The sequence below is a fragment of the Suncus etruscus genome, chromosome 8, assembly GCF_024139225.1.
Source record: "Suncus etruscus isolate mSunEtr1 chromosome 8, mSunEtr1.pri.cur, whole genome shotgun sequence".
Taxonomy (NCBI): domain Eukaryota; kingdom Metazoa; phylum Chordata; class Mammalia; order Eulipotyphla; family Soricidae; genus Suncus; species Suncus etruscus.
Genome location: NC_064855.1, coordinates 5,054,335 through 5,077,207, shown reverse-complemented (window position 1 = coordinate 5,077,207; position 22,873 = coordinate 5,054,335). Strand labels below are relative to the sequence as shown.

General features: G+C 36.1%; 1 protein-coding gene and 1 long non-coding RNA gene across 9 annotated transcripts in view; one reads left to right on the top strand and one right to left on the bottom strand.

Annotated features, from left to right (window-relative positions):
* The window catches only part of LOC126016085 (uncharacterized), a 266,201-nt gene that overhangs the window by 153,420 nt on the left and 89,908 nt on the right, over window positions 1-22,873 (bottom strand). The gene's annotated exons all lie outside the window — the stretch shown is intronic.
* Window positions 4,995-22,873, top strand: part of GRIA4 (glutamate ionotropic receptor AMPA type subunit 4) — a 295,854-nt gene continuing 277,975 nt past the window's right edge. For 7 of the 8 annotated variants that reach the window (XM_049778544.1, XM_049778545.1, XM_049778541.1 and 4 more), the window contains exons 1-3: window positions 4,995-5,317; window positions 6,028-6,209; window positions 7,502-7,660. In XM_049778544.1, coding sequence (XP_049634501.1) covers window positions 6,122-6,209; window positions 7,502-7,660 — 247 coding nt within the window. In that variant the 5' untranslated portion in view covers window positions 4,995-5,317; window positions 6,028-6,121. Of the gene's footprint in view, window positions 5,318-5,468; window positions 5,481-6,027; window positions 6,210-7,501; window positions 7,661-22,873 lie in introns of those variants that run through there. The other variant, XM_049778542.1, reaches the window with a different exon arrangement.

Genomic DNA, 22,873 nt, shown 5'->3' with positions numbered 1-22,873 from the left:
TCAGGAAAAACTCCTGGCAAATGTAGGGAACCATCTGGAATAGCAGGGATTGAACCCTGGAGTTTGAACCCCACCTTACCCACTATACCATCTCTGGCTCAGAATAATGTTTTAATATAATGTAGTCTAAGTGCCTAAGGAAGATTTATTGCTTCTTTCTTTCCATCCTGATACACTGGATCTTGTCTTAACACTCATCTCTATCTTTTTCTCATATGAACTCTAAGACAAACACTCTCCATACCTCCTAGGACAGTGTCAATTTGGTGGATATTAGGGTTTTATATTTTGCAACAACATAGAGATTGTATTAAATAGCTTGGGGCTTGCAACTTTTATAAGTCTGTATATTTGTGATATAAATGTAAAAATCATTATTTCAGGGTCAGATAATAAATTTTACTTTTAATAGATTTTTCTGCCACAATCATTTTTCACTCAGACTACTTATTCACTTTTCTAATTTCTTTCCCTGCCTCCAGTCTCATTATATAAAATGTATCATATTTAATCTCAAGATTTGGGATAAATGTGTCTTATCCTTTTACCTCTTGATTGATAACCATTTGATATTTATCTTTGAAAAATAGATAAAACAGTTGAGCAAGACAGTTTTTATCCATCCACCCCTTTGCTTTCCAGGCTCCCTTCTAGCATTTTCCCTGGCAGAGCCTAAATTCAAGTTATTCTAAACCATTAACAGATTTCAGAAAGGTAGATGACCTCGAATGTCCTTTAGATGTTTTTCTCTACCTTATAATCACTACCTGGCCCTGTAAATTCAGGTTAAATTCTCTCTCTGTAAGTTCTTACTGAATTTCCTCAAAATCAGAATTCAACTTTCTGTTTCTTCAATTGGCACTCTGTGCCTCCCTCTATTGGAGCCTAAGCCACATTTTTGGTAACTCTTTATTAACCAGAATTGCTTATAGCATGCTAGAAATGTGCTGAAGGTTTTTATAATAACAATGTGTCTAGAGTGATGTATGCAGAAAGCTAAGGGTCATCATCTAAACCCAGTTATTGTTATTCGAAAAGTCCACGGTACTTTCCAATATACTGAAATTCATCCAATTTCCTTTTGAGCTTCTAGACCTTCCATTGCTCCTTCAGCTCATTAACCCAGCAGGGTTTAATGAGGACAGCATGGTCTCTGAAGCCTGACTTTTATCTTGAGTTCTTGGCATTACCATTTACAAACAATATAACCTTCAGTGATCTTCAATCTATTTTTCTGGAAGGAGGGGGTTCTCCCAAGTGGTTTTCAAGAGGTCTCAGGACCCCATCAGTATTTTCTGCAAACCAGAGGTCTGATTCAATGCAAGTGCTTGAGAATATGATACTTCGGTGGCCTATGGTGCCAAACATTCTGAAAATGTTACGAGCCCCCAGGTCTGCATCCAGAAATACTTGGGGAAACACCTGGCTCCAAATCAATCCTAGTTAGCTAACCACTGTACTATCACCTGGTCCAGTGTGTGTGTGTGTGTGTGTGTGTGTGTGTGTGTGTGTGTGTGTGTGTGTGTGTGTGTGTGTGTGTGTGTTGGTTTTGGGGCCACACCGGGTGACGCTCAGGGGTTACTCCTGCCTATGTGCTCAGATATCGTTCCTGGCTTGAGGGACCATTCGGGAAGCTGGGGGATGGAATTGTGGTCTGTCCTAGGCTAGTGCAGGCAAAGCAAATACATTACCACTTGCACCACCGCTCCGGTCCCTGGCCCATTAATTTTAATCTTTACCTGAATATCCTAATAAATATAGTGATACCTAATACTTACTAAGGGTTTCATCAGCATCAGGGACCTTCCAAACATAGTAAAACTGATCTTGTTCAGAGACTAACATTATCTACAAAACGTGCCTGATAGAACTGTTTGTGTGAATAAGCTGATAAAAAAAACTTTTTGGCAGCAAACTTCCCCTGCCTTCTCAGTTCCCTCTCTTTTCTCTTGTGATTATTGCAACTTCTTTTTAGAACTAGCAGTCTTTACACCTGAATTTACCTTTGGCCCAGGTATTAACTCTCAGAACAGTTGGTGAAAAGCTGTTAGGTGAGTCTCAGCAGTAGTCCTTTTATTTCTTTTCTGCTGCCCTTCAGTCTCAGTCCAGTCGTAGCCCACTTGATTTTTCTGAAAATCAGTGAAACTGATGAGTTTGTGATGAATCTTATATCCTGCCTCTCTGGGTCTGATTACTAGCCAGATCCTATGTCCATGGACCCTACATTTCCTTTTCAAAAAACAGACACCTGATTATTATGATGACCATGTCAAAGATAGAAAGATGAACTATTAGCTCAGTGTTCCAATGATTCAGTCAATATTCTCGATAAAGGTTTCGACCAACTTTCTCTTTAAATCCTCACTCAGGCTTCATACTCCACACAGCTAATCAGCATCTGATTTATACCTTTAAACCTCTGGACACCACTTTTCTATCTAAAATTATATATGTGTGTATGTATATATGCAGGTACCTACCTGTTATCTGTCTCTAGTCCCTGAAACCCACACCCCCAAGCCTTCCATGACTTACTTCACATAATATTTTTTCTTAGATTTTTGCCCACTAGTAATATGGATTCTGTGTGATCATATTCTACTGCAATGATTTTTCTTAGAAATATTTTTATGATGTATTCTGTTAGACACACATTCTGCCCCAGCTTCTACTCATCTACTTTATTTTATTTGTCGATTTTCGTTCTGCTTCATTTTGTTTTGTTTTGGAACCATATCCAGCAGTGTTATTTGGGTTGCCAGGTATGAAACCCAGGTCTGCTGTATGCAAGGGAAGCTTCTTGCTCTCTATATTATCTCTCCAGCCCGATTCACCTAGATTTCTAACTGACTTCAAATTGATTTCCCTTTTGGTGCTTTTCATTTTTTATATATGTGGGAGGCCACATTTGGCAGTGCTCAGGACTGACTCTTACCTCTCTGTTCTCGGGGATCACTCATGGTGAGTAGTGGGGAAACATATGAGGTGCTGGAGATGAAAAATGAATCAGTTGATTATAAGTCAAGTGCCTTAAATAGTTTTATTGCTCAGGCCCCGTTTTTGTTATGTATTAAAGACAAGGATGACATGGTGGGAGAGCTAAAGTTCGATATCTGCAGGTTTCTATAGACATGGTTCTCGCACAGTGAAATTATTTATATTTAGAAAGGAGGAGTGTTGTAATTTACTAGAAAATGTTTTTTAAAGAATGGTACTTCTGTTCTTGGAAATATATGGTCATGTGAGTCAATATGGTATCCTGTGGGTCACATAAAAATGTAAAATTTGTCTTTATCTTTATTGATGTTGATACTAAGTCATGTGAGAGCTCAAACGCTGCCCTTTGAACATTAATTTATTGGTGAAGCAACCCAATCGTTGTATTTTTTTAATCAAAACTTAGAACTATGTCAGGAAAGAAAAGTGTGTATTAGAGAGAACAGGGATTCTCCAGATGAAAATGAGCAGAGAAATGTAGAAATGAGCATGCAGGACACATGTTCCAGGGAACACATGGGCTAGAAGAGCAAAACCCAAATATTGCTGTTTTTTGAGGAAATTAAAAGTTAATCATCTCTTTTGTGCATTAGCATTCACTCCTTTAATTTGGTGCTAGTTAAGTGATCTGGCACTTTTGCATTTTCATTTAGGTTTAATTCAATTTAAAAATCATATGACCTACTGTTATGCAGGAAACAATATTTGTAGCTTTAGTTTTCAATATGGACAGAAAAGGCAAAAAGAAAAACAAAACAAAAAAAAGAAATGCCACTTGGCTCACAAGATTAAATTCCAATACACTAAAATGACAAAGTTATGATTTCTGTACGATTACAGTTAGGTTTTGGTTATAGTAGTTAGGTGAAATAGAATAAGAAAGTGGATTAATCACACACACAAAAAAGTGATTTTGAATGACAAGTTCAGAACTGAGGCATTCTGCAGTTTAACAAGGAGTATCGCTTATCATCAATAAATCCCCAAAACCAGTAATTGTTGTTGGTGAAATTTAAGAAAGGTCCACTATAAGATCAGGGCAGTTAGTCTTCCCCCCAAAAAAGTTTTTACCAGGTGAAAACCTGGAAGGAATCCCACAGTCAGCAGGCCATCATCCTTGTTTCTCACACTTAAATGGGAGAATCAGACACTTGTTATTTGTAAACTATAGAGACCCTACTTTATTTTAGACCCCCCAAAAGTTTAAAGAGGCTGTGAAGTTGAGGACTCATTGAATTTCTCTGCAGATAGAGAGCTGGAAGCCTTCAGAGCAAATGTGAGCCTGGAGCAGATCCCCTGCAAAGAAGGGGAACTGCCCTTTTCAAGGGGCTGGGACAAGGGAGCCACTGGGGAAGAAACTCTGGGACAGGAGTTTTATTGCCTTCTGCCAGTCAGAGCAGCTGCTGCTTCCCAGGAGAGCCTCCAAATCAAGTAAATATTCCAGAACCCCAGTTAAGAAAAGGTGTGCATGAAAAATACCCCATTTGTCAGACACTAGTTCCCATTGCCCCAGCAGAGTTTTTCCCCACCCCTATCTCATTCCCCTGGGCTGCCCCCCTGTGTGTTTCCAAAATGACCCACTGCAGAAGGACCTTCCTAAAGGATCAAGCTAGGGGGTAGAGAATGTGGGTGGGGGGGTCCCTTGACCAATTTTTTTTTTTTACTGTCTGCTCTATTTTAAGCGGTTTCAGACTTTGTGGAAACTCATTTAGGGGCACCTGTCCTTTTCCTTTCTTGGTGTCTTTGCACCCTGCTTCTTAACCCAAACTTTGCTGCTTTTCCTCTGCTCTTTCTCAGTTTCCTGCAGTTTTCCTGGGTCCCTTCCTAGCCTGCCCCCTCCTCCTCCTCCCTAGGCTCTTCCCTCCTCAGAGCTGCCCTTTGCTTTCCTTCCTCTGCCCTTTTCTCCCTGCACCCCAACACCCACTCCACTCATCCTGGACCATCCCAGGCTCTCTCCAGCTTCCCGGGCTGTTGGCTGCTGAGAAAGAAATCTTTGCTGCAGCAGGACCGGGTCCGGCGCAGCCCAGTGGCAGGAGGAGGGCGAGGCGGGGGAAGGCGCGGGCTGTAGGGGGAGCTGGCAGCCGGTGCTCCCGCCAGCCTGCAAGAATGCTGCTGCAGGGGGTCGGGGGTTTGGGGAGGTGCTAACCCCCCAGCCCCACATCGGGGCTGGAGGACTGGCCCTGAGGGTGGTCCAGCAAGCAGCCCAGCACCTGGAGGGACAGCAAGAAGGGGGTCCTGGGGGGCCATTCACCCCAGTGCGGGGCTCATCCCTCTGACAGCCCAGAAGAAGAGAAGAGAGGAGAGGAGGGAGATCTTGGTGGTGGTGAGCGATGGTTGGGGGTGGTTGGGGAGAGAGAGAGAGAGAGAGAGAGAGAGAGAGAGAGAGAGAGAGAGAGAGAGAGAGAGAGAGAGAGAGAGAGAGAGAGAGAGAGAGAGAGAGAGAGAGAGAGAGCTGTCTCCAGACAGAAGTCTGGGGCGCTCCGGTGAGCACCCCCAGGGTGAAACTGCAGAGCGCAGGGAGCTGGGCAAGCAAAGGGGGCAAGAAGAGAGCAGCCCCCCGAAGGGCTGCTGCTGCAGGTTTGTGGGTGCATTGCCTTGGGGCCATATGTGTGTGTCTGAGAGAGAGAGAGAGAGAGAGAGAGAGAGAGAGAGAGAGAGAGAGAGAGAGAGAGAGAGAGAGAGAGAGAGAGAGAGAGAGAGAGAGAGAGAGCACAGAAGAGACAGGGCGCATGTCTCCAAGCAGAGCCGCCTGCATCAGCACCAAGCCCTCCATCCCCTCCATCTTCTGCATGTGCCTGGGCCACCTGGGCGGGACAGGACCGGCATCTCCCAGGGCCATGGAGACTGCGGGGATGCTCTGGAGGATAGGCAAGGGATGCTAGGCGCGGGAGGGCGGCCACCGCACCGCACCGCACAGCCATCAGCTCTCTTCCTCTCTCTCTTCCTTTTTTTCTTTCCTTTTTTTCCTTTTCTTTCTTTCTTTTCTTTTCTTTTCTTATTTATTTTTTTTTACCAATTTTTTAATTTTAGCGCCATCGTCTTCCATGTCTCTCTGAGCATCTTTTTTTTGGGGCAAGAGTGCGAGAGAAAGAGAGAGCGCGCGCCTGGGAGAGGAGACAAGAAGATGAGGATTATCTGCAAGCAGATTGTCTTGTTATTTTCTGGATTTTGGGGTATCGCCATGGGAGCCTTTCCGAGCAGCGTGCAAATAGGTAAATCGGTACCGGGTGGCCGGTGGAAGGGGGATATGCTGGGTTGTGCGGGAGGGCTGTTGGCATCTCCAGGGATGAGTGAGAGTTGCTGATAAGCTGGGCAGCTTCTCTTTTTCTCTCTCTCTCTCTCTCTCTCTCTCTCTCTCTCTCTCTCTCTCTCTCTCTCTCTCTCTCTCTCTCTCTCTCTCTTCTCTCTCTCCCTCTCTCCTCTCTCTGTCTCTATCTCTCTCTCTCTCCAGCTTATCTCCCCTTCACTCTATCCTCTGCGGTGCAAGCTTAGGCGGGATGGATCCAGTTCTGCCCACCATGGCACCCATTCCCAGAGGGAGGCTCAAGCCAAGTAGAATTGGAATAAGTTGGAGAAATCTGCCTGCATTTGATGGCCTTTATGTAATGGTTCTTTTGATGATCACATTAATCATTTCTTAAATGTTGTGGTTTTTAAGTCTGCAACTGCTAGATACGACTGCAGCCTTCTCACTATCACCGAAAGACACTTTGGGTTTGTTGTTGTTTGTTGGGTTTTCTGTTTTGTTTTGTTTTTTTATTTTTGAGGGAGAATATTTCCACCTGCTCCCCCCATTCCTTCCCTTGGCTGCCAGGTAACTGATTCCAAAGTTGGATCTCATTTTTGAACCGTTCCCTCCTTTTCTTTTCTTTTGTCAGCCTTTAGAATCGTTTGCCTTCCTCTCTCTGGATTCTTATTTCCAGGCACCCTCTCATCCTTGGCTTTTCTTGCTGGTCTCCTTTTCTGTCTTTTAATGGGATGCAGCTATTGAATTTCTTCCAGCTGAGTCCAGCCTCAACACTGCATCATTTCTTGTGGACTCCGCACAAAGCAGCCAATTAGGCTGAGTCCAGAGCTACAGGAAAACAAAGTTCATTTCTCCTTTTGGGTTCCCCACTTCCCCCATGTGTCCCCACATCCCTTTATGCCTCTATTTCCGTGTAAGTCCTCTTCTGTGGTTCCACCGCATGAATCTTAGAGAGAAATATCCAGAGCTGGCTGATGTAGCAGCAGGCTGAGAATCAGGAGGTAAATGAGAGAGAGAGAGAGAGAGAGAGAGAGAGAGAGAGAGAGACTAAATGGTCTCAGAGGTCATTGTGATCATGACAGATGGAGACAGGGAAAAACCGGGCTGTCCTGAATATAGAAATCCTGAAGCATGTGTCTGAGGGACAGAGGCTGTCTTCTGAATGGTTTGTGCAGCCAAAGGACAGTGGGTTTAACATTGACAAGAGTAAACATTGGACCTTCTTTACTAGCTGTTTGTGTTTTTTTTTTTATATAGGCGGTCTCTTCATCCGAAACACAGACCAGGAATACACTGCTTTTCGATTAGCAATTTTTCTTCACAACACTAGCCCCAATGCGTCGGAAGCTCCCTTTAATTTGGTACCCCATGTGGACAACATTGAGACAGCCAACAGTTTTGCTGTAACAAATGCTTGTAAGTAAAATCTAAGTTGTAGCTAAACTACAAGTAAATTTGCATGAGGTCATAGTGTCTTTTATATTCATGTTATTTAATTTTTTGTAGAAAGACATTCAAGATTCCTCCTGATGGCTAGTCCCGAAACTAACCCTAGTGGAAAATGAGATTTTATCACAGGAACATTCAGCTGATTGGTCTTTTTTTTTTTTTTTTTCCTTCTCTGGGCAATTCTAGTTAATGTCTGTTTCATCGTTCTAGTGCAATTCCTAAATGTCCAATTAATGAAGATTGTAATCAGTCCAGTTTTTTTATTCTGGTCTTTTCATTTTTTCCTTCTTTGCTTTTCACTTGAGTAAGCATACGTGGCTTCTCAAGAAGACACATGCTCTCTACACGGTGAAGGCAATGTAAGGTTTGCTTACCCAGAGGAAGCAAGAGCTGTGGTGTGGGGACAGATGGCTGAGCTGGTTGGTTGATGCTGCAGATGAGCTGATGATGTCACTTGAGGCTGCTCTGTTCTTCTATTCTGGGTTGTAAATGTCTCCCACTATCATCCAATGCATATATTCTATGAACCGAACTTAATGAAGCCTTAACCTGGGTGCCAAGTTGTGTTAGTTTCCAATGCACCGAAAGACACAAACCAAACCAGCTGCCTCATATTGCCCTGTACAATGAGAGCAAACGGATGACCTCACTGGATGCTCTTAGGAAATAGTTGGAACAAGTCTCTCTTCCTATCCCTCCCTCTCACACCAAAATGCTTTGTAAAAATGTCATCTATATATGTTCATTTAAAATTCTAAAAGATCAGTCATCGCAGCATATAGATTTCATCTTCACTCTTAAAGGAAACACACATTTCAAACATCTCCTAAGCTTTACCTTCCAATTTATTCTTGCTACAATTTCTTTATGAAGATAATGGCTATAGGTTACATAAGATACAGTCATAGTTTATAAAAAAATTGGATAACAATAATAAAATATCCAATCTGAATTATAGGGTCGGGTAGATTTTAATTTTAAAAGATGTTAGAATAAGAAAGTGTACTAAACAAGTAAGTGAAATTGAAAAAAGTTTTAAAGTGTTTGAAAATATATTTCCCATTAATCATTTTGAAACGTATTTACTTTCCATTAACTTAACTAACATATTACTTGATCGGTTCTTTTGTAATTTTTAGCCTTCAATTACTATCTTACTTTAGAACTTGGCTTTGTTAAAAAGTCAAAGCATTTAATATTTACAGGAATACAGTCATTCTTGTGAGAAATATTTAATTTAAATAAAATGTATTTCATTAAAAACAATGTTATTTTCATCAGAGAATCTAAACTGTAGATGTATATAAGCTACATATTTACATAACAAGGTTTGTGGGATAGTTTTGTGAGATTTTTGCCAATTTCTTTTAGTTTGTCATACAAGCTTTTAAAGGAATGGCAACATTTCAAGTGGTTTTAGGAAGCAAGAATTATTAGAATAGGGATATTTCCTATTTAAATATTTCTCGCTTCTGATATTCCACAAAAGCTTTACTAACTCTAAAACGAATTTGTGATCAAAATATGTTTAGTGCTCTGTCAATAGTAAATTCCTACTGATTGATGTTTTTATAACACTTGGGAAGGCAAATTATTAGAAACACGAATTTAATTTTGGTTTGCTCTTTCAAATTTAGTTTCTAAGGACTCTAAAGTTTTTATCATGGTTTCTAGATATATAAATTATAAGTTCTAATTGTCTATTGCATATTTTAACCTAATTTGGCATATTTTTATTGCTGTATTTAATGTTATATTTAAGTGTTACTTATAACTTACAAACATGAGAAATTGCTAAGTTGCACACACTCAAATCTTTCACTTGTAAAAAATAAAGTTACAAAATATAGATCTGTTTTAGCATGTTTGGACTGAGAATATTGAAGTTGAGTCTTTAGGTACACTTATTTTGCATATATGAAAATAGCACATTTCCGTGTTTATCATCACTTTCATAATCACATGTAGTTTATTATGTTTACAACTTTTAAAATATTTTGTACATAAATTTTAAAAGAGGAGAAATATTTTTCCATAAAGAAATGGAATGATTTGGCCAGAATTTACAATTGAGTGGGCTGACTAATATCTTTTAGGCAAGATTAGCAGAATTTGGAGGATGACATTATCAGAGAATGTGGATGAGGTGATTGGTATTTGTTGGATGAACTAAGACCATATACTCTCAGAATTTTATAGTCTAACTCAAGGTGAAATGTAAGCAATAAGTAGGAGGCAAACTCGTATTTCAAACCTCTTGCTTTTGGATATATATATATATATTAAAAGATTATTCAGAACTAAAGTGGAACTTATCTGGTGATAAATACAGAATTTTTGCTTTCTTCATGGTAAAGTAGATATAAAAGTATAAAGTGTTACTAATGGTGTTATTTTAATTAGTTCCACTTATTTAAATTTTCATTATCTTATTGAAAGATTCTTTACAGTGATCCTTGTAAAATGTTAGTGTCTAGTCTATTTCTGAATAGGTGTATGTTTCTTATTAAATAGAATATGTTTATTCGGTATATGTTTTAAAGATTAAAAAGGAAAAAGCAAATAAAAATCTAACAAGTATTGGCCATATTAGAAGACAGAATTTAATGTTGGTTCTTCTGCCTCACTCAAAAGTTACTTAGTGCACTAAGAACACACTAAGCATTCTGTATATAGATTGACATGCTATGTCAACTGTGACTTGATTAAATAACATTTATTTATCACTTTTAGTTTCAATTACAAGGTTTAGAGAGAAGAAAAAGAATTATACTTATAGTTTTATTAATTGTTATGTAACATTAAAACATTGTTTTCCCTTTGAACTATTTAGGTTGATAGAAGATCATACTTTCATCAATCTATAACCTGTTATAATAAAAAGATAAAATTAAACCTATTTCAATTACAAGAAAATACATTTATTAAAAGTGGTCAAAATAGTCAAATTTCAAAATGAAATTGAAGTCATATATTTTTGTTGTGACCTAATCAAAATATGAGATATGATAAATATGCGTCTAGTTTATTTTAAGCAACATACTTTAGCAAAATAAATATCAGATAATTCAAAATAATATTTGCAATCACAGCAATGAAATTATATTTGTCTTTGTAAAAGCATTTGAGACCATTTTAAAGTTGACTATCTTCATATATATTTCTAGTGGTTAATAAAGATAATTTGCCTAGAAGAGCTAAATATTTTAAATTTGACCATAAGTAATAATCAAAATTCTTTTTGAGATATTGCATTAGCTCAATAATCTTAGAATTTCTTTAAAGAATTTCTAATTCAAATTATTTAAATAATGCAATCCATTAACTATATACTCTGCTTATAATTCAGTTTCTGACAGGAATCTTAATCTTTAGATGAACAATATAAAATACATACCAAAATAATAAAATATTCTTACACTTTTATAAGATAATTTTATTGAGCATTTCCAACATTTTAAAATTGGACAGGAAGGACTAAATGTTTAATTTTTTAATGATTTTTTTAACTTCCTTTTCTATTTAAAATCTGTCCAGTAACTTAAAAGGTCATGGATAGAAAGGTTGTAACAACAGCAAAAGGAATAAATGTAATCTAGACATAATGAAAATTTAGTTCTTGTTGAAGTTATGTACTAGATCCTCTAGTGTTCATTTTATGCACCAATTCTAATATAAATTGAGATATATGATATAAATACCACTTAAACAATTGGTTGTTACATTAAATATTTATGTTTAGTTAATTATAAAGGTGAATATGACCTTTACAGACATTTCCACTAATATAGTAGATATTTAAGGAAAGCTAACTAAATTTAAAAATATTAAATAATTGCTTAAATTCACTCAAATTTCAACATTGCACATTTTCTATTTCTATAAAGCGCTAAACATTCTAAGAGTTTACAGTTAATTAATACATTAATTTTTGATACTTTAATAAATAATTCCGAGTTTAACCTGTGCCATTCTGAATAGAGATACATAAAAATTAAAGATTTTTGTTTTGGGAAAATAAGTTTATTTCAAATAAATTTTATGATACTTTTTATTATGGACTCCGGCAATAACAGTGGGTTAAATCCCTAGCACCAGAAGTAGTCTTCAGTACTATCCCCTGAGTACAGAACCAGGAGTAAACCCCGAGATAGGTGTAGCCCAAAATAAACAAACAAACAAAAATCTAAAAATTTGGTAAACCTTAATGGTAGGATAAAAGTGGAAAAAAGGGCTTTAAAATTAAAATTGATGTCTGACTTGGACAGTGATCAAATTGACCCCATTGACTGAGACACATCATGCAGGAAGAGGTGTAGAATGAGTGAAGAAAGAGTGTTTAGGGAAGATGGATTGATAATAGGGTATTCTAGTGTATTTAAAAAGACACTCAAATAGGCAGGTCCAGTAAAGAGTTGGACATGTATTCGCTTAAGTTTGAACCCAAGATAGATTTTGATAATAGTGAGGGAAAGACCATGGATGAGATCATCAAGAGGGAACTAGAACAATAAAAAAGGCTCTTGAGGACAAAAATCTCAAGAAATACTGATTATTGGAGGATAAGGCAACAAAAAGATGAAAATGGATAAGAAGGGTTAGAGCAAATGAGGCAAGTGTAATGTCACTGAAGCGGTTAAAAAAGCCTCAGGTAATAGTGACTAGCCTTGTCAAAAGATGCAATATTTTAATACTGACTAACAAGGTTAGATGTAACATCTTTAATACCAATCTTTTCTTTTCTTCTTTTTAGAGTGTTCTTTTGTATTTTCACCAGGAAGAAAAAAACAAAGCAGATGTTATCAATCTCAAATATATTTTGTGAATACATACCCTTTGCCTATAGCAATCTAGAAAATTCTTTTATTAATAATATCTTTATTTAATACCTTGATTATAAAGATGATTGTAGTTGGGTATCAGTAACCACTCTTTGTGGTGAGCTTCATATCATGAGCCGGTCCTTTTAACTCTCATGTCTACTATCTCTGGGCATTATTACAATAATGTCTTTATTTTTCTTAAAACCCATAGATGAGTGAGACTATTCTTTGTCTATTTCTCCCTCTGACTTATTTTACTCAGCATAATAGATCTTTAGTAATAGGATCCAGAATATTTTCTAGAATTTTGAAGTAAAGGACTTGAATGTACAACCCTAGAATGGGCAAGTTACTTAACATTGTGAGTCTCAATTTCTTCATCTGTTAACATTAAACCTAATGCCTGCAACATGCAAATTTTAGAAATATTAGAGGAAAAATATAATCACATATAACTAGAACTCAAATTTAATTGTATTAAATTTTTGGTATCATATGGCACATTTACTTCTTATCCTATCTAACATTTCAATAGTTACATATATTTTCTTACTATGATTTGAAAAGTTGTTTTATTATTTGATAAATATAATTTGTTCATATTTTATAGGAAGTTTTAAAGAAATATTTGAATTAATTTTAATTTACAATATGAAATATCATTTTAAGTTTATTTCTGCATCCTAAAGGAAGATAACTTTATCTAAGACAGTTTTGGATTTAAGATAGATTAAGGAAAGATAGTTTTCTAGTGTATGCAACTTGAACTTGGGGTGTGTGTGTGTGTGAGAGAGAGAGAGAGAGAGAGAGTGTGTGTGTGTGTGTGTGTGTGTGTAAAAGAGAGAGAAAATTTTAACAGTTTCTCAATGAATTCCAGTTGTCAAAATACAGTCCAACCTCATAGTCCTCAAAGAAGTTCACATAAATTAGATGAATGAACAATATTTCATTCCCTCCCTCTTTATCAGGTTAGATGCCTATTGTAATTTTTACTTGACATGAGCTATGAATTTTCCCTTAAAACCCATCTCTAAAAATTACTTTTCTGACATAGAAAATTATGTGTGTCCCAGCCAGCAAAATCCTCAACCTTTCAAAATATTAAATTATTTTAATTCATTCTCTTATGATCAAAAGTTGCATCAGCTTCTTCTATTTTTAATCATGATTTATGCTTTTTTTACCATCTTGGAACACAGTGTTCTTGAAAGTCATCAGTGACTTACAAATAAATAAAACCAGTTGTTCCCCAGTCCTCAATGTCTTTGAATTACTTGCAGGAGGACTTGATATCTTTCACAACTCCTAGTTCTCTGAAACTCATTCTTTCTTTCATGATAACAATAGTAGCTACTAAACTGGGGTGATGACTATACGACAGGACATTTTGGTACCTCAAAATCTATCTACATTACTCTAAGAGGCATAAATTACAATTTTAGAAATGGAGAAACAGAGACTTACAGTTAAGAAAATATACCCAATATAGGAAGCAAATCAGAACCTAAGGTCAGTTTTATCTACCAGTCATACTATATTATATTGACTCATATAATATCCCCAAGATACCAGCCACTGATATTAACAGTAGCTAGTTACATTTCATTTTTATTAATAATATCTTTATTTAAGCACCATAATTACAAACATGTTTGTAGTTGGGTTCAGCCATAAAAAGAACACACACACCCTTCATCAGTACAATCTTCCCACCAGTAATGCCTCCGATCTCCCTCTTCCCTCCGTCCCTGCCTGTATTCGAGACAGGCATTTTATTTCTCTCACCAATTGTCATGATAGTTGTCAGTGTAGTTATTTCTCTAACTGCACTTACCACTTTTTGTGGTAAGCTTCATATCATGGTCCCGTCCTCCCAGCCCTCATCTCTATTGTCTCTGGGTATTATTACAAAAAATATTTTATTTTTTCTTAAATCCCATATTTATTCTGTGTCTGTCTCTCTCACTCTGGCTTATTTCACTCAGCATAATAGTTTCCATGTCCGTCTATATATAGGAAAATGTCACGACTTCATTTTTCCCGACAGCTGCAAAGTATTCCATTGTGTATATCTATCAGTTTCTTTAGCCACTATCTATTGTTGGGCACCTGGGTTGTTTCCAGATTTTGGTTATTGTAAATGGTGCTGCAATAAATATAGGTGTGCAGAAGGTTGGGTACCATTTTATTAAAATATAAAGGTGTATTTCTCAAAGTAACTCTTTATTTGAACATTTTTCATCTAACCATCCAAAGTCTTCTGGCATTTTACATTAGCCATAAATTTTTCTACCTGACTTGTAATTATATGCAGAAATTTGAAAATTCTAAACAGTGAAACCTTATCATGTTACATTGCCAAATTCATTTCATCAACACTACTGTGTATAATAATGATGCAATGACTCTTAAATATTATGCAAACAGTTTTAGATACATTATCATTTGGCCAATCTATATATTTTTATAAAAATGATGTTTGATCTCAGAATAATTACTACTGTATTAAAAGCTGATCTTCCGATGCCTCTACTTGAAGATCTGCTGGATCATAGGCATTTTCCAGGACATTATTTTGGATGTCTTTGGTGTCCATAAACAAATAGAGCTGATTATGGTAAAGTACATCACCCTAACTATTGCTTAGTTTTTGGTAACTTCATCACTTGATGACTGACTTCATTGCACTATTCTGCTAGCAATTTAAACATTTTAGTGCATTAAAAAATGTTACCTTAGAAACCAAAATAAAAAATTTATACTTTATTAAATGAGTTATAGAAATAGCAAAATTTGTACCATAACTCATAATGTATTAGTTTTTGTCACCTCTATGCTTATTTTGTGAGCAGATTACATCTCTAATGTCAAACTTAGAGCTTCAGTTATATTCTCAGTGTACCTTCCATTTTTAATATTTTCCTTTATGACTAAAGTACTTATAAAATATCATTTAATTCAGGTTTTAAAAAGTCAAAATATTCGGGGCCGGAGAGACAGCATGGAGGTAGGGTGTTTGCCTTGCAGGCAGAAGGACAGTGGTTTGAATCCCGGCTTCCCAGATGGTCCCCCAAGCCTGCCAGGAGAGATTTCTGAGTGTAGAACCAGGAGTAACCCCTGAGTGCTGTTGGGTGTGACCCAAAAAACAAACAAACAAAAAAAAACCGTCAAAATATTCAATATTTCCACCACCTAGAAATAATTTTAGTAATATGTTCTATATGTCTCTGCAGACCTTTTGAAAAATAAAACTGTATATACCTTGATAGAAAATTAAAGTATACAATTAATACAAGATGCTAATGAATATCTAGAAATAGATATTCAATAAACTGATGTAACCTTGCATCTTTATGCTATTACTGGTTATTTCATTTCTCCTGAAATGTTTATCTCAGCCTATTAAACCTATTCTATTTTTCTTCTGTGCTACAAATATGTCATCATGCAGTTATTATGATAAATGTGTTCACTTCACTCTAAATCAACATTTAAGCTCTTTGACAAAGTTTTAGTATTAAATCAGAATAAAGTAAACATATTTGTGCATCTATGATCATGTATCTGTAGAATTCCGTAAATGAAATTACCATGTCATCAATGTATAGAAGCTTGCTTGTAATAGATGTTAGTCATTTTTGCTTTTTAAAAAGTGCTACTTATATTTACAATTACAAGATAAAAGATAAAAGAACGAACGAACGATGGCATTATCAGTCTCTGGAATCTTGACTTGTCTCATAGGTGAAAATGACATCTGATTGCTGCTTTGATTTACATATTTTTCATCAACAATGACTTTGGATGTCTTCCAGTATTTATAGGATCAAGGCACTTCTTCTTTTGTAAATTCTGTGTTTCTCTCTTTCATTTCTAATATCTTTTCTTTAAAAAAAATATACTATTGGAATTAATCCTTTGACACCTGTACTGAAAATTATTTCACCATTAATCCTTTGGTGCTCACTTTTATTTATATTGCTTCATATTCATTTATAGTGTATAAATCTGTAAGTTATATTCTCTATAGCAGGGGTGGCAAACAGGATTTTTACCCTCACTCAAAATGGCAAAATGCAATATGTGTTTAATATATTTTTGTTAAAATTATATGCTTTTGTGTGAGTGTTTGTTTTGGCAGGTCACTGTGTGGTGTGGCTCTCTGACTCTCACAGCTTAAAATTTTGGCTCTTAGTGTCGAACTTGTTCGCCACCCCTGCTCTATAGTTTCTGAGTTCTCTGTTGAGTTTCTAAAAATATTCCTTTGGCCAGAGCAGTGGCGCAGGGTATAAGGCATCTGCCTTGCACTCGCTAGCCTAGGACAGATCACGGTTTGATTCCCTGGAGTCCCGTATGGTCCCCCAAGCCAGGAGCGATTTCTGAGTGCACAGCCAGGAGTAACCCCTGAGCATCACCGGGTATGCCCCCCCCCAAATAAAAGAAATAAAAGTATTCCTATACTTAAGCTATTTAAACATTACTCTACATTATTTCTACTATTTTTCTAAAACTTTTATAGCTATATCACTAACCATTCAGAATGTTTTCTGACATGTGGTAAGAACTGAAGTTTCTTTATTTCTGCACTGTTTATTTTTTTAAGCTGCTCTTTACAAATTCTTAGAACATCTACATTTGTGAAAAAAAGAAAAACATTTCTTGACTGAATTTGAGCTCAGGTATGAGATCTTTGTTTTATTTCTTCCAAAATTTTCCTATGTACTGTTTTGGTTGTTTGTTTGGTTGTTTGTTTGTTTTACTTGTATACCATTTCTTGACAGGCCTGGTGTTCTTTCTGCTAGTTTTGATATTTTTTTACCATTTTTTGCCTGCTTCCTAGGTATTCCCTTTGTTTCCTAATTACTGCTCACCCTCCAACCAAGTTATCTTGCTTCTGCCTCAAAAATATTCACACTACTACTTCTTCTTATACTTTAAATCAGTGATTCTTTTGTAGTATATTCCTTTGAATCTCTTACATCTTAGAATTTACATATAAGTCAGAGATTGTCTTCTTGTTCCTCAAACTCCCACCACATCCCCAACCTAGTGATGCTTCATTCCCATAAGGTAAAATCCTTCACTAAGGTCTTACATGAGTTGACTCACCTTGTTGGAGTCTTCTTGGTCTTTTGGTTCCTTTAACAGAGTGACATAAACTTGACCCACCAGAGGTTCACACTTGAAAGTGGTTTACTAAAGAGGAATTCAATGCTAGTATCAATGTGCTATTTAATTGATTTCCATGCATTTGGATGTAATACCCTTAGAACCTTTGCTTTGTTTGGTTAGCTTTTACATGACCCTTTGGGACTCAAGTCAAAGTCACTCCTCAGACACTCCTTAGCTGACCTCTCTAAATAAGTTCTTCCAATCCCAACTGCCAATCACTCTATTGCCTTACCAATCTAGGCTCATTTTGCTTTCATCACAACATGTAATTATTTTTATTTATTGACTTGCTTATCATCTACATTTACTCAGAAAATAAACTTTCAGAACCATCTGCTATCTCAGGTGCTTTCATTTCATTACTTCTCACAATGCTTAACACAAAGGTAAGAATCAGTATTTTTGAATCAAATAAATGAGCAATATGTGATGAATTTTTTCTCCTCTCATTTTTGAGACAGTCTTAGGAGAAATAAGAGTGTTCAATTATCTGAGGAAAATATAACAAGATATGAAGACAAGAGATATTTTGTTGGAAATAAATTAAATATGTATACAAATATGTATACATATATATGTATATAAATATATATATAGAGAGAGATGCTGAACATTTTCCTATGCTGTTATTACCATGAGATTTAATTTATGGTATGGGCTAAGTAAGAAGGAAAAGAAGGACAGACTATTAATGCAAATTGATGTGCCTGGTGCTGGCTAGGGAGCATTTTGATCAAGACAAGTATGGTAGAGGAGAACTAGGTGCTAGTAATATATGGTTCTGCTGAGAAATAACTAGAAAATGCTGACATAAGCCACCTTCAAAGTAGTTCGAGAAGTCCATATGGGAAGCCAGGTGAACTCATCATTTCCATCTGTTTAACTTCTACTGCTTCTTTAAACACTTCTTGAAGTTCATAAAACTAAAGGGCATAAGAAAATTAGAGATTACAATTGTAAGTTACTATCTATGCAACCCATTGATTGATTTTCAATTAAATTACATGCATTAGTTAAGAAAATTGGAGAATAAAGCAAAAAACAATATGATTCCTGCCAGTTTTAGGCACCTTCGTTGTATGTTCATAACAGATTTCATAATCAACTAATTTTCTTATCACTTTATCCTGCATTCCTCTTCTACATTAACTTGCTCTTCGTTGATTTCTTAATTTTTAATAAGATATGCAGTTTTACTTAAGAACCTTGGAGGCATTTCATTCCTTCATGTTTAAATGTTTAGAATAAGGGAAAGATATAAAAAGCATGAGTAACAGATATACTATCTTCTTTCTCTTTGTGGGGCTAGAGCAATATGACAAGCAATATGTAGCAAGTAGGGCACTTGCTTTGCCTGCAGTCAATCCAAGTTTAATCCTGGCATCCCATATGGTTCCCTGAGAGCCATTGGGTGTGACACAAAAACAAGCAAAATATTACTCTTTGATCAAACAACGGGAAGCTCAATATCATATATAAATGAATTTCTTTTGGGGGGGACACACATGGTGATGCTCAGGGGTTACTCCTGGCTATGTGCTCAGAAATCAATCATGGCTTGGGGGACCATCTGAGATGCCAGGGGATCGAACTGCAGGCAAGGTAGACACATTATGGCTTGCGCATCATTCTAGCACCTCCAGAAATTTCATAGTACTCCTAATTTTAAATAAATAAATTTTATTTTAAATAAATAGCATATATGTTATATAGTATGATAGAAACTTTGTTTTACATAAATGGATATTATAGAACTATATGCATTATTCTTGGAAAGATGTTTATTGCTACAGTGGTGACAAAATGTCTAGTTGCAATACTATTCAATACAAATGGTGGCCAGTTTGCTTGAGCTGTCTAATTTTCTAGTTTAATACAATATTTTGCATATAACTTTAAGTCTAATCATCATGATGGTGTTCATTATTATGGGCAGAAATATGTCAACTTTTTGTATACTCTGGGTTCCTGCAAAGATAATATTAACATTTTTATTAATGCTTCTATTTTAATTACATCACAGCGCCTGGGACCTATTCATTCTATTCTCAGAATATATTTTCTTACTAATTATTAGCATAGGAGATGTAGGGAAAGACCATTTTCTTAGTTGAATTTTTATAACTTTTCCTAAAGAAAATAAAACAAAATAAGTCTATCTTCTCTTTTTTTTAAGACTCAAACTTCAATTTTTAAAAAAGATATAAAAATCTGGGGCCGGCAAGGTGGTGCTAGAGGTAAGGTGTCTGCCTTGCAAGCGCTAGCCAAGGAAGGACCGCAGTTTGCTACCCCGGCGTCACATATGGTTCCCCTGAAGCCAGGGGCGATTTCTGAGTGCTTAGCTGGGAGTAACCCCTGAGCATCAAACGGGTGTGGGCCGAAAAAATATATATATAAAATTTAAATACTTTTCCAGGTAAAATAATATTTCATTGTATAACAGACTTCTAAAACTTTTAATATCTAAGACTGGCATTCTCAATATTTGCTGGATTGATCATATCTTAAAATATATTGACATGGGTAATCTCATACACTCTTATGTTAATATTTTAATAATTAAACTTTATATTATTTATACTCATATTCTATACAAGAAACATTATTAATGCCAGTTGTTTCTATACAATATTAATAATATATAGCCCAAAATTCTTTTTGTCTTAATCCAGTATTACATCAGTATTTTCATGTTGCATTTGTGGCCAATTAAAATTACTCTATCTATATGCATTACTGCAAATGAGCATATTTATTATTATTGAGCATATTTAAAAGTTTTAATAAATGTTTTACAGATACACACTTAATTTCAAGTTATTTGGAAATATCAAGACTTTCCTGACTCATTTTTGGTATAGAAAATGGGTACTTGAAGTAGACTGTAGGGCTCCACATATACCCAACAGATATTCTGTCACCAAGCCAATTCCCAGACCAATTCACTTTCAAAACAATTTATTATAGTCCACTTTAAAAATCTGTGTCATTTTACACCAATTTTATTCATATGTATATTTGAATTAACAAGAAACTGGTATGGAACACCTACAAGATTGTTTAAGTATATCAACACATACTTGTTAAGTATATATGATTCGTTTAATGTAAGTTATCCTAAAATAATTTATTTCATCGATATTCTTTAAAAATATTGGTATTTGTACTTTTTTTCCCTTGACATTTAAACAAGTACACAAGATAAAATTTTGACAAAATATTTCATCTTATTGGGAACTTCCTGAGTTATTTTCCAAATAAAATCTATGTACGCATGTATTATTCAGACAAAAGAAATAGTTAAATAAACAACAGTTCACTCTAATGAATATAGCAAACGATAAGATATGCTTAATTAAGCAGAGAGAGGAAAATAAATGAATTGTTTTTCTAATAATAGCTAATTCTGGTGAAAAAGGTTAAGAAAATTTTAAAGTGTTCAAGATGACTAGGGTGTTGAAAATTAACCAAATGATTTTGCTAAATATTGTCCAGGCAAGCTATTTAAGGAAGAATATTGATAATCAACATTGTTCGGTGTTTCTCAACCTTCTTCAAACTGTAGTTCCCTTCTCACTTGGGTTCTTTCCAGTGGTGCCTCTATACACATTCCTCTAGCCTTTTTCAAGCTTATATCATGTTCAACTATGGTTCCCTTGGAAGACCCTGGGAGATTAGTAGGGGGCATAGAGCGCCTGGCTGAGGAACACTCATTCTTTGACTCATGCCAAATGTTCTGAGTTTGAAAATTCACTTTTAAATGTTGGTAGAGATTTTATTGTAGTTGTTGTGCTTGGGAAACTGAGACTATGTGCTGCCAGGGACTGAGTCTGGCCCACTCACACACACACACACACACACACACACACACACACACACACACACACACACACACACACACACACACAGCATGGACTCGGCTTGAACTACCTCCCTGACAAGAGATCCTTTATATTATTTTCTACATATTTGTTTTGTTTTCATGCAGGGAGCTGCCATAATGGGGAGAACAAACTGTTTGAGTGATACATGCTTTACAATTTTCAAAATATAATAATTATTTAGGACATTGCTAGAGATAATTGAGTAATTGAAAACATGAAGTGTAAGACCAGAGAAATAGTCCATTGGGCTGGTTGTCTGCCTTGTTCACTGCCAACCTGAATTGAATCACCAGCATTCCATCCAGGAGTGATACCTGAGTACTGAGCAAGGACTGAGTCCTGAGCACTGCCATATATGGCACACAAAATATGAAAATCACTCAGGGGTTACTCTGACCAAACAGATATATGATCACTAATAGTAAGCTAGACACAGAGGGGACCACTTACTCTAGCAGGCCGGGGGGTGATGGTGGGGGATATGAGTTTTAGGAAAATCACATTAATTCTTTAAAGGTACTTTGATCAACCAAATCCAATCAAGGCTCATAAGGAGTACATCTCCAGCTCAGTAGATATTTAGTGGTCAGTGGATGTCACAGGAAATCATTGTTGGTTTTATTCCACCTTTTTTCCTCTCACCTTCCCTTCACCTCTTATGCTACTGTGCACATAATGTTTTATGCAAAGATTTCAGGAATGCTCTGATAATCCAGTTGGGTCTTAAAAGATTTTGCCACACTTGAAAAAAAAAAGGATTAAAATAAATATTCTGGAGGAACATCAGAGCATCAGAGGAAAATGTGTAAGACATTGTGGACAAGTTTGTGACAGAGTACCGTAGCAAAAAATGGGGAGTGGGGACAGACAGGAGGTTTTTGGAGTACTCAGAGAGGAGGGTCTACATAATACTGCAGCGGCAGGAAGGAATCTTGCTTGTGAACTGCCTAGAAATTAGGATGGTGTGGTTCTTTGTTGTAGGGCAGGAGGGATCAAAAATAAGTTTAGGTCATAATAACTTAATTATACTTGTGGTTCATACAAAAATATAGTTTTATTATGTTTTACATTATGACAATAGCTTTACATAGCATGGTATCAATACATAAAATTTCTGCACCATCCTATAACTACCAGGATCCCTCCACCATTGTAGTTTAGAAAGAATTCTACTACCACTGTTTATCATTCATTTATTTCAGAAAACATGCTTTTTTTCTCATACCACATATGCTAAGAAACCACATCCTGGATGATAAATTCCATTTTTCTTCCTCTGTTGCTATCTCTACAGCCCAGTT